Here is an 11,811-nt window from a genome sequence, read left to right as displayed (position 1 = left end):
GCAGCTGAAAGCCGGAAACCCGTTCCCACGGGCAAAACTTTCGACACAACGGTCCATTTCAGGACTGGCTCAATTCGTTTCTGACGCACGGCCGGCTCGCCCCAGGTCATGAACTAGCAGGCACTAGGCAATGGCTCTAAGCGCTGGAGCGTTTAGTTTTCCACCAAAGGATGTTGTTCGCTGCGTATTCTTCATATGTCTTCATTTGCCAGAGCAGTCGACTCTGACGATTAGCACTGGTCAAAAGTGAGATCCGCGGTTCCTCAACTGAGATCAGAAGGGGTGACAGCATTACGGCGTAGAGCTTTTTTTTTTTTTTTTTTTGCGAGGAACCACCAAGGATGGACAAGCTTGTCCCTTGAGGATCCAGCATGCGGGGAGTTGCGCAAGACAAGAGCTAGAATACGGCTCATTTACGAATAATTTACGAATAATTTACGAGGTGAGAAGGTCACACCACAACCGGGCGAACAAAAGAAGGTGGAGTCCATGCTGTACGAATGGCTGGCTGTACTGCTGGCGTACTGCGTACTGTGTATCGGGCTATCCGCAAGCGCAAGCCTCTCGGCAGGCCGCGATCCGAGCGGGTTCGAGGCTCTGTCGACAACAGGCTCAACCCCCTCGCCCCTCGACAATGGCAGACTCCAAGGTTTTTCCAAACCTCCACCACGCCAGCTAAGAAATTGGGTGATGGATCCTTCTCCACGCAGCCAGCAATCCTTCTCGGTTGTGCTGGCGCTCTAAGAGTCATATCCCTCTCTTTCTCTCGCTTTCTCTCTCTCTCTGTGTGTGTTCAACTTCTCCTCTTGTGCGGCTGCATTGCAGGAATAGCCATTCATTATTGTGATTCGATCTTTAGTTTCTTCCTTCTCTTGCAGCCTCGCACCGATTGTCTGGCCCCTCTGTCCCACAGCCATTGCTGTCCCCGTCATTCTCTCCAGACACACAAGGATCCCGCTTCGCTGGTTGTTTCAGCGGGACCACAGTTCCTGTTTCTGCTGGCTCAGGATAAACAAGCTCTGCGTCTCCTCCCTCCGCATTCCATCCCGTCCGTGCCCTGAGGTATTCTAACTAGAAAACAAAAACCACACGGACACCCAAGTTCCTGGGAATCTAAACAAGACACATCCATCTGCCAGTTGCCCGAGGAAGATCATTCCACCCTCCCTAACGGCACTCATATTTTCGTTAAGCAGTACGATTCAATTCCTTGCTAATCATAAGTGCTCGACGCCACAGGTGACGAGGCGTTCAGTTTCTCTCCGATCGACAGGTGCGAGATCTGTGCACTGTTCCATTCATAGTTGCACACTTACTGCCCTACCCAAGCCCCTTGAAAGCTTCCAAACGTACTTCTTCTTGGCAGCGTATTCACCAGATGGTTCCTTCTATTCCCAAAACACACCGTCTTATCTATGATTCCCCTGATATACATAGTACGTCTCCATGCCACATAATCATTCGTTTGAAATACTCCTTTAAATATATATCAATCGTTCCATCTTTGTCCATTCTCTCGGCGCTTTTTTCTTCTTTTTTTGGGGGGGGGGTTTATCGCTCTGTGGCTGGTCTACAAACATTGAACCCAAAAAACCAGCTTGGCCTGGTTTGTTTCTCTCCTTCACTTCAACAACATTTTTTCGCGAAGTTTTCGAGGGAGCTCGCGAAAAGCAAAAAACCCATAATGAAATCCGCACATATCCTTCTATCAGGTTTTGGCACAGTCGCTGCAGCGCATGAGAAAAGAACAGGCGGTGGAAAGGACACACATGGCGATAGCCCTTCTGCCTCTGAGCTCCTCGATGACAGGCTTGGGCGTCTATGCCTCTTAGTTGGGGGATGCATTCTCGCGTTCTTCCTAATCTGGCACAATTCCATTCGATTTTCGAACCATATACGTCGGCTCACGACCCTCACCAATGATTCGCAACGGTATTTCGTATCAGAAGATCCTTACTGGGCCTGGCTGAAGAAATCTGTCGTCTATGCTCCTCTATTTCGAACACGACATAACCGAGAATTCCGTCTTTCTGCTGCCGTCAACGTTGGAACTCTTCCTACCCGATTCCAAACTTTCCTCCTTTTGGGGATCATTGCTATGAACGCAACCCTCTGCTCTATCGACATCCCATATTCATCAGCCGAAACGACTGTTCTTGGTGTCATCAGAAACCGCTCGGGCACCCTGGCCGTGGTTAATTTGATTCCACTCGTTGTCATGGGGGGAAGAAATAACCCTTTCATCAAACTGCTCAACGTGTCTTTCGATACATGGAATCTTCTACACCGTTGGTTTGCGCGGATCGTGGTTTTGGAGGCTCTGACCCACGTCATTGCGTGGATGATAAACAAAGTTCATACAAGTTGGACCCCTCAGCTCCTTAACAACGTACCATAACTTGCCACTAACAGTTGCAATAGGGGGCTGGGACGCTGTTACAGAATCTTTCAAAGGCCAATTCATCATGACTGGTCTAATTGTGAGTACAATGGGATAGATATTATACCTAAGGAAATACAACATAAAATCTAACAATAACTAGGCGATGGTTGCTTTCCTGCTACTAGCACTGCACTCACCTTCTGCGATTCGACATGCGTTCTATGAGACCTTCCTGCATCTCCACATCTTATTTGTGGCCGCAGCTTTGGGTTTTTTGTGTGTGCACTTGAAGTCAAAGGCTGCGCGGAAATATCTCTATGCAGCCATCGCCCTCTGGGTAGCCGAAGTAAGTTGGACTGTCATGTTGACATCCGTTTCTCATATGTCTCCTAAATGTTCATCTCGTTAACATGTTGCAGCGTTTCACCCGTCTTGCTCTCCTCCTGTACCGGAACATCGGTAAGAAAACAAGCACAACTGCTGATGTTGAAGTTCTACCTGGAGAGGCACTCCGCATCACGTTGAAACTCGTACGGCCATGGAAATTCAAGCCCGGGCAGCACCTTTATCTCTATGTGCCATCTGTTGGTTTCTGGATGTCTCATCCTTTCACTGCTGCGTGGAGCGAGGCAGTAGATGATCTTACCGACGAGAAGGGCCTTGTCAGGTCTCGCCAGGATGTTCTCAGTGCACAGAAGACAAGCATCTCTTTGGTTATCCGTCGAAGAACTGGATTCACAAACTCTTTATTCGAAAAGGCCAGCGCAACCAGGGACGGTCGTATCTCGCTCAAGGCAATGGTGGAGGGTCCGTATGGAGTTGACCACTCCCTAGACTCGTACGGGACGGTTATGTTGTTCGCGGCTGGTGTTGGCATCACACACCATGTGTCCTTTGTCCGTTATCTTGTTGGAGGCTATGCAGCGGGCACAGTTTCTGCTCGAAGGGTTACCTTAGTGTGGATCATCCAATCACCAGAGCACCTTGAATGGATCCGCCCATGGATGAACAGCATCTTGTCTATGGAAGGGCGCCGCGATGTTCTTCGAATCTTGCTTTTCATCACTCGACCACGCAACACACGCGAGATTCACAGCCCCAGCTCAACCGTGCAGATGTTCCCTGGCAAACCGAATATTCCAACACTTGTCGATGCCGAAATAGAAAACCAAGTAGGGGCTATGGGTGTACTTGTGTGCGGCACGGGTAGCTTGAGCGATGATGTCCGACGAGTATGCCGTACGAGGAAATCCGGAAGCCATATTGATTTCTTGGAGGAAAGTTTCTCGTGGTAGCAGCTTTCTCTCCCTCCCTCCACCTTTTCTTTTTCTTCTTTGTAACTCCTTGCGCTTTTTTTGTGTACAGCTCGCGCTGATTCCTTACCTGCACCTTCGCTTGCTCTTGGCCATTTCCCTTAACACTCTTTTCCGAAAGGAATAAGAGATCCAGAGAGTTGGCACTTCTCATGTCTATAATTATTACCTCCCTCCTTCTCACACTTCAATCCTACTCTCAACCAGCTCTCTGCGCAATTTGTGAAAATTCAATAACCCCCCACAATCGTTGTATTTACTCCGTCTTTCAAACGGACGGGAACACACCAACACGGTTAAAACCCGGCCTCAATGTGTTCATACGACAAATATGTGCTCGCGAAAAGCACTTTTTATCCTTTGTTATTTGCTCGCTTGCGTTTATTCTTCTTGTTTTTGTATTTCGAGAAGAGGAAGTGGAGAACAGCCCCGCTTCCCCCTTCCTCGATTTATTACATATGTTTTGTATTTATTCTTTTTTTCTCTTTACAATGTACGAATTTGAAACGGGATAAATTATATATTTTTGTATGGTTGTTTGAAATTTTTATATACTTTCACCTACTCAACCTACTTATACTTTCTTTTATATCTTCCTGGAAACAAAAACGCGATTATCTGGATCTGAACCCCTGCTACGAAGAACGAAGATAACCTCTGGGCATATGGTGTGGATATTTCCGGCTATATGCTATTTTATTTATGTTACAGGTAAATGTGTATTGGTTTGTGGGAGCTTCCTTTCTAGTGTGGTACCTCTCTTTAGGGAAATCAGTACCTACCTAGGTAGTCGCAGAACATCACGTGATATAAAAATTAGTCTGCCCAGCTATTTTCGCGTGTTGCCACTTCCATCTGACATCCATCTTACAACTGACCTCATTCAGCTAACTGACCTGATTAACTCGATATCATCAGTCTTGCACAAAGAATCATGTCGTGGCGTAACCAGGGAATCACAGGATCTAACAACATCCCGCTTGGCAGTCGCCGCAGGTTTGGCGGTGATGAAGACAATAAAAGCGAGGACTCCGCTTCAGTGTCAACCCCAGATGCTGGATTCAAACGTGGACGGAGTCCTGTCCGAGGTAAGTTCAGCGCACCCTTCAATATATGTTATATATATATACCATATGCGAAGAATCTAACTCTTTTGTTCCTTTAACAGCTGAACCCCCCGTTGACGGGGTTAAGAAGCGCAAGAAGCGCAACCGATGGGGGGATGCAGAGGAAAACAAAGCCGCTGGCCTCATGGGCCTGCCAACCTTGATCATGGCGAACATGACGAATGAGCAGCTTGAGGCATATACTCTTCACCTACGCATCGAGGAAATCAGCCAGAAACTTAGAATTAATGACGTTGTTCCCGCGGACGGAGACAGGTGCGTAAAAAAATTACCATGTTCCCCTACTCTTAGAATTAGGCCGAAAAAGCAATTTTTCTAACAGATTCTTTTAAAACCGTTGTATAGGTCCCCTTCTCCCGCTCCGCAATACGATAACTTCGGTAGGCGTGTGAATACCAGGGAGTACCGCTACCGGAAACGCCTGGAAGACGAACGCCATAAGCTTATAGAAAAGGCCGTGAAGGTCATCCCTAACTATCATCCTCCGTCGGACTACAGACGTCCGACTAAAACACAGGAGAAAGTCTATGTGCCCGTGAACGACTATCCAGAGATTAACTTCAGTATGATTACTAACCCTCTAACTCCTAACCTTCGTGTCCTTAACAATCTATTTCCTGATCTTTCTTTATTCTCAAAAAATGAACTCGAGCGAGCCCTCGAGTCGTTTCTTTTCTCTGTTTCCTATTTCTTTTCTTCTCTTTTTCTTTTTCTTTTTTACTTTATCTTGAATATTTCCTTTGTTTTTGCCACTAACCTCCTACTTACTAATGCACAATTCACCATGACTTCCTATATTTATGAAATCTTCAAAGACTAACACATAGGCTACCACTCCCTCTTGTCAAAGTTGGCTTACTTATCGGACCTCGTGGCAACACCCTCAAGAAAATGGAAACAGAGTCTGGTGCAAAAATTGCCATTCGGGGCAAAGGCTCCGTCAAAGAGGGCAAAGGTCGATCTGACGCGGCTCACACTAGTAACCAGGAAGAAGATCTTCACTGTCTAATCATGGCAGATACCGAAGAAAAGGTTAACAAAGCGAAGAAGTTGATTCACAATGTTATCGAAACTGTACGTGTTATCCCCCATCTGATCGATTGATTCTTTTCCTCTCCCATTTTAGTTGTATTTTTATATACGTTTTCCTTACAGATTGAAAATAGGCTGCATCGATTCCCGAAGGCCAAAATGAGCTCAAACGAAACCAGTTGCGAGAGCTGGCGGCCCTTAACGGAACGCTCAGAGATGACGAGAACCAAGCTTGCCAAAACTGTGAGTTTTTAACCCTACCTCCCTAGGAATAAATGGAAACACACAGCTAATGATATATAATTAGGCGGTCAAATTGGGCCATCGTAAATACGATTGTCCCGAGCAACGTAACTTCACCGCTAGCATTATTTGTCGCGTTTGCGGAAATGCCCGGACACATGGCCAAGGATTGTCCGGATCGCCAGAGAGGAACTGATTGGCGCAATCATGGTCCTCCCGTGCGTCGTGATGGTGGCGATGCTGTTGACCGTGAGATGGAGGTAAGTTTCCACCACCTGATACTTCGTCAGAAAATACTACTAACATGATGATTTATAGCAACTCATGCAAGAACTTGGGGGTGCACCGCCAAGCGATGATAGCAAACCTCAGCGTCGCATCGAGGCTGGTCGTGGGAGCTATGAACAAAATGACAATTATCCTGCAGGCGATCGTCCATTGAAACCATGGGAGCGGGGTCCGACCGGTGGACCTGCCCCTTGGCAACGACCAAGGGAGGACCGGCCACCTCGTGATGATTATCCTCGCGAGCAAGGAGCACCACCCCCCTGGGCAGCCCGTAACGATCGTGGTGATCATGGTGGCGACCGTGGTGGCCGAGAAAGTCGAGGGGGAAATGGCTATGGATATGGATCTCACGGCAGCAGTGGGTATAGCGGAGCCGGTGGACCTGATGGACACACCGCATCGGGCGGGCCACCTCCCTGGCAGCAACAGCAGCAGCAACATCACCACGCACCGGCTCCAGTGCCACCCCCTGTTCCAGCAGCTTCGACAGGACATGCAGGCTACGGGTACCCTGGTTATTCAGCCTTCCCGCCCCATCAGAATATGGGAGCCCCTCCCGGTCTCAATGCAGTGCCACCTCCACCTCCTCCAGGGATGGGAGCCATGTTCCCTGGGTATGGTGCCGGAAGTCCACCCCCACCCCCACCTCCACCTCCAGCTGATGGACCTCCACCACCTGTAAGTTATCCAGTTTCTGTGTTTTGAATATTTAATTAGAAAATTACTGACTTAATTTGCATTGATAGCCTCCGAGTGACTTGCCACCTCCTCCCCCTCCAGCGTAAATTTGTCCTCCATCAAACCGAACCAGAAATATTTTATCAACACACTTTACTGCTACTAACACCAAGGAAAAGAGAATGCTAACTTGCTCGCCTGAGTCCTAATTAACGGTTTTTATAGGCTTCCTTTGACCAAAAATTGTTCTTAGTTACCCCCCAATTCAGAAATACAGGCAGGTAATATGTACTATGTGGACTGACAGCAGGGAAGGAGAGAAGTAAAATTAAAAATAAGAAAAGGGAATATTTGGATGCAAGGAGAAGCTTAAGAGGCGTATTTTATATATCATATAACTAGGAGCTTCGCTTTCTGTTTTTCAAACTAATATTTTTTTTGTGGACTAATAATTGACATTTTGCATAGGTTTAGCTACCTTTTTACTGATACATGGTGTCAATCACTGTACATACTAGTACATGTGCGGTAATCTTGTATATATATTAGTATTATTGATTCCTAGCCTGCCTTGCACACCAGAGCAGTGTATGTACAGTACTTTATATGTATGTACATATGTTGACCTGATGCGCTGAGATGGAACAGTGTGGTAGGGCAATGAAGTCGTTCTGTCTCCTCATTATTTGACCCGAGTGTAGAATCCGTAACTTGCAGTAAATGATAAGGACCCTCCCTGGTCCAGTGTCAGACGTTGTTTCCGCAGTAAAACTTGTGCTCTGGGATCCCAGCTTTTGGCGGTGTAGCCTGCTGGTCAGATTGGTTGGTGGTTAATAATCAGCTCTAGTCAAGGAAATTAGCAACTATTTAGTCTCAACATTTCATCATCTATCTAGCAATCCAACAATTGCTGGACAGACGATGATGATATATTCGACCTCATTCACTAATTTAACAATATATCTTGTGGGACGATATAGAGAACGCATTAGTATTTTCATTCCTTCTATCTATCCTATCCTCTCCTCTACCCATCATCAATCAGCATGAGTTCGCTACAACAGCAACCACACTCGTCGCGCGGAAGTTTCGGCTTGCCCACTGGGCCCAACTTCCACTCTTCTTCCTCATCTCATCCCTCGCCATCGCGCACCCAACAGAAAAAGACGCGGAAAAGCCCTAGCATCTCATCTCTCCATTTCTCGCGAGGGCATCCCCGCCGTTCTTCAATGAGAAGCACAGCGCCTGCAGCTGCAGAGGAGGCGGAGCGCACCCGTAATTCGCAGAATCTGACACGCGCAGATTCTTCGGGTTCGACGGGGACCAGGGGGACCTCAAGCTCCGGAGATAAGTGGTGGCATATTCACTTTTTCCAGGGCATGATAGACGATATAAAGAGGAGGGTGCCGTACTATGCTAGTGACTGGAAAGAGGCGTGGGATTATCGCGTCGTTCCAGCGACGATATATATGTATTTTGCCAAGTATGACCCAGAGAATATATTCTTTCTTTCATTTTTTTTTTTTTTTTTTTTTTTTTTTTTTTTTTTTTCATATTTCCTTTCTTATCAATTTGTTCCCTCGAACCCTGCTTTGCCCCTCCCTCCAATGCCAAAGAGAAACGTTGCACTTTTTTCCCCTCCGTGAGTATGCTCAAAGAGCGGCCTGGCGAAAACAACCAGAGGAGTAAAGATGGAGCAGATCACCGAATGCAGAGCCTATAAAGAACATGCACACAAGTCGTTCATAACGATGGAAATACTTACTGTACCTGCAGCATCTTGCCCGCTCTTGCATTTTCCTTGGACATGTTTGAAAAAACAAACATGAGCTACGGAGTCAACGAGGTATTGTTGGCCTCGGTGTTAGGTGCTGTGGTTTTCTCTTTACTTGCGGGCCAGCCTTTAGTTATCGTTGGAGTAACAGGTTAGTAAAGTATTGGGTTCATTCCGATACATCATTGTGAGCGGAGAAAGTGGCTCCCAGGTTATGCTAACTAACTCACCTGGTCATAGGCCCAATTACTGTCTTTAACTATACAGTTTACGATATCATGTCCCCGACAGGCGTCAACTACTTGGGTTTCATGTGCTGGATTGGGATGTGAGTGAGGCCTGCACGACCCGTAAAATTACACGGAATCTGGCGCCATGCCTAGATTCATATGTTAACATGGTTCCAGATGGGCGATGCTCATGCATTGGATTCTCGCCGTTACCAACTCCTGCAACGCGCTGACATATGTCACTCGTTTCTCCTGCGACATTTTCGGATTCTACGTAGCCTTTATCTACCTACAAAAGGGGATTCAGGTCCTCACACGTCAATGGGGTAAATCTGGCGAAGCCTCTGCCTACCTTTCTATCATGGTGTCCCTTCTTGTGCTCATGTGCGCTTATATCTGTGGTGCGGTCGGGGAAAGCAACCTTTTCCAGCGTTACATCCGAAAATTCGTTGAGGACTACGGCACTCCGCTTACTATTGTGTTTTTCACGGGATTTGTACACATTGGCCGCATGAGAGACGTGCCTGTTGAAACGCTGCCCACCAGCAAGGCTTTTTTTCCGACTCTCGACCGCAGCTGGCTTGTTAATTTCAGGGATATGGACGTCCGGGACATCTTCCTGGCGGTACCATTCGCCGTACTCTTGACAATTCTATTTTACTTTGATCATAATGGTTTTAACAATACTTTTCTTTTTGTTCCTCTTTCCTTCTCAACTGCTATTTTCTCATTTACAGATAATACTAATCGATAAGATAGTCTCATCCTTGATAACTCAGGGGACGGAGTTTCCGCTCCGAAAACCTGCTGGGTTTCACTGGGATATATTTCTTCTCGGTTTAACGACAGGCGTGGCCGGAATCCTTGGCATCCCGTTCCCCAACGGCTTGATCCCACAGGCGCCTTTCCATACCGCTGCACTGTGCGTTACCCGCCAGGTCGCCGACGAAGACGAAACGAATAAGGGTAAATCGGTTCGCGTCATAGATCACGTCGTTGAACAACGATTCAGCAACCTAGCCCAAGGTCTGCTCACGCTAGGTACTATGAGCGGCCCGCTCCTTACCGTCCTTCACCTCATCCCGCAGGGAGTAATGGCAGGCCTCTTCTTCGTCATGGGCGTCCAAGCCCTCCTGAGCAATGGCATGACGCAGAAGATAAAATTCCTAGCCCAAGACAAGAAATTCACGCCGGCGTCCGATCCGCTGAAACGCATCGAGCGGAAACTGGCCATCTGGGCATTTGTGGGCATTGAGCTTGTCGGGTTTGGCGCAACCTTCGCCATAACGCAAACGATCGCGGCCATTGGGTTCCCCGTGTTCATCCTCATTCTCATCCCTGTTCGGACGTCTTTGCTTCCACGCTGGTTCACACAGGACGAGCTTGTCGCGCTCGATGCGCCTACTGCCAGCCCCTTCACCATGGAGAGTGTGGGTGGAACGCACGGCTATGGAGACAGTGATGCAATGGTTACGCCAGCGTCTGGAGAGGGTGGTGGGATATTTATGTCTTCAGATTCTGCGGTCGAGGATGAACTGGAGAGGGGTGAGTCGTTCGAGCTTCATTCCAGGTCTTCCATGCGGCAGAGGAGTCGTGGTGAAAATTAGTGCCTTGTGTGTGTGTTTTTTCTTTTCTATCTTTTCTTTTTTCGTTATTGGCAGCCTCCCGGGCCGCGCGCATGCTATACTACATGTATACAATTGGATGCAGTATTTGAATTTTTTTTTTTTTGATATGCCGCGTGCGGCTAAAAGGGGTCGCGGGGAAGCAGAGTGATTTGGAAAGCAAAAATTGTACATGATTTTGAGAGAATATTTTGTTGTGAAGGTTGGAGTGTTTGGTGGACGTATTGACGCATTTCAGTCCACTCTTTTTCACCCTTTTTTTTGAGTGTCATTTTTCTTTCCGGTTTTCTTCTTTTACAGGGCTCTTATTGGGCTACGTTGGGGCCTCCAGCTCTATACACACAACCTCTTATTTTTGATGTTTGTTTCCTTGCTTGCTCTCTGGTACTCCCAACATTGCACAGGCTGTACGGAATACAGCTTCATTGACTTGTTGGTATGCTGGTGGGGTCTTTCTTTCATATAATTTGGACCAAGGTCCCTAGATTGGCTGTGATCCAAGCTGAATACACTGTGTTGAAGTAGTCCTTGTTTTTCTGTTCCTGATAAGTATGTGGATCTTTGGAGTACTTTGATATCACATGATTATTTATGCCGTCACCGCTTTCAACTCAAAATCGGCAAAATGTCTTTTATGCTCAAGGGAAAAAAAAAAAAAAAAAAAAAAAAAAAAGGCACGAACAACCGTAGATCAACTGCACCTGAGCAAAAAATGGCTCTTTCCAAAGATTTAGAAGCGGAACTGGATTCGGAGTCAGGAGATTCCAATTTTTCTGCTAGCGGTGAATTATCCGACGGAGTCGAGATACCGGAGCGAACCCCACCCGCCAAACGACGCCGATTATCAGAATCACCATCCTCGTCAGATACAGCGCAACCAGTACCAGTACAGCAACCCCTCTTTCCTACTATCTCACGAATAAAAAAGAAGGGCACAGAGGCAAATAGCAATATTGAAATCAATGGGAATGCGACGACGAATGCGGATCCTATAACAGCCCAGGATGCCGCAGCAGTAACAAGGCCATCAGATATTTCGTCATTTGCGTCCCTCGGCCTTGCACCATGGCTCGTTGAATGCTGTCGACAATGGCCATTAAACGACCGACGGCAAGTGG

General features: G+C 47.2%; 4 protein-coding genes across 4 annotated transcripts in view; all 4 read left to right on the top strand.

Moving 5' to 3' along the window:
• Window positions 1-1,684: 1,684 nt before the first annotated feature.
• HCAG_01925 (conserved hypothetical protein) lies at window positions 1,685-3,678 on the top strand (the record flags this gene model as incomplete). Its single annotated transcript, XM_001544828.1, has 4 exons — window positions 1,685-2,288; window positions 2,422-2,480; window positions 2,544-2,729; window positions 2,803-3,678. 4 exons carry the CDS (start codon window positions 1,685-1,687, stop codon window positions 3,676-3,678), a joined length of 1,725 nt encoding a protein of 574 aa, XP_001544878.1.
• A 952-nt stretch (window positions 3,679-4,630) lies between these two features.
• On the top strand, window positions 4,631-7,171 carry HCAG_01924 (hypothetical protein; the record flags this gene model as incomplete). Its single annotated transcript, XM_001544827.1, has 8 exons — window positions 4,631-4,784; window positions 4,865-5,078; window positions 5,169-5,386; window positions 5,674-5,897; window positions 5,990-6,098; window positions 6,222-6,358; window positions 6,417-7,064; window positions 7,133-7,171. The coding sequence occupies 8 exons, from the start codon at window positions 4,631-4,633 to the stop codon at window positions 7,169-7,171; spliced, it is 1,743 nt and encodes a 580-aa protein (XP_001544877.1).
• A 1,122-nt stretch (window positions 7,172-8,293) lies between these two features.
• On the top strand, window positions 8,294-10,675 carry HCAG_01923 (predicted protein; the record flags this gene model as incomplete). Its single annotated transcript, XM_001544826.1, has 5 exons — window positions 8,294-8,547; window positions 8,841-8,989; window positions 9,079-9,166; window positions 9,246-9,693; window positions 9,848-10,675. The coding sequence occupies 5 exons, from the start codon at window positions 8,294-8,296 to the stop codon at window positions 10,673-10,675; spliced, it is 1,767 nt and encodes a 588-aa protein (XP_001544876.1).
• A 730-nt stretch (window positions 10,676-11,405) lies between these two features.
• HCAG_01922 (conserved hypothetical protein) overlaps window positions 11,406-11,811 on the top strand; it is a gene marked incomplete at both ends in the record, with an annotated part of 1,720 nt that continues 1,314 nt past the window's right edge. Inside the window, 2 exons of the mRNA XM_001544825.1 lie at window positions 11,406-11,554; window positions 11,642-11,807. Coding sequence (XP_001544875.1) covers window positions 11,406-11,554; window positions 11,642-11,807 — 315 coding nt within the window. The remainder of the gene's footprint in view (window positions 11,555-11,641; window positions 11,808-11,811) is intronic.

This window comes from Histoplasma capsulatum, genomic scaffold (genome assembly GCF_000149585.1).
Source record: "Histoplasma capsulatum NAm1 scaffold_1 genomic scaffold, whole genome shotgun sequence".
NCBI lineage: Eukaryota > Fungi > Ascomycota > Eurotiomycetes > Onygenales > Ajellomycetaceae > Histoplasma > Histoplasma mississippiense.
Note: the sequence above shows the minus strand (reverse complement) of the source record. Positions and strands in the feature narration are given on the sequence as shown.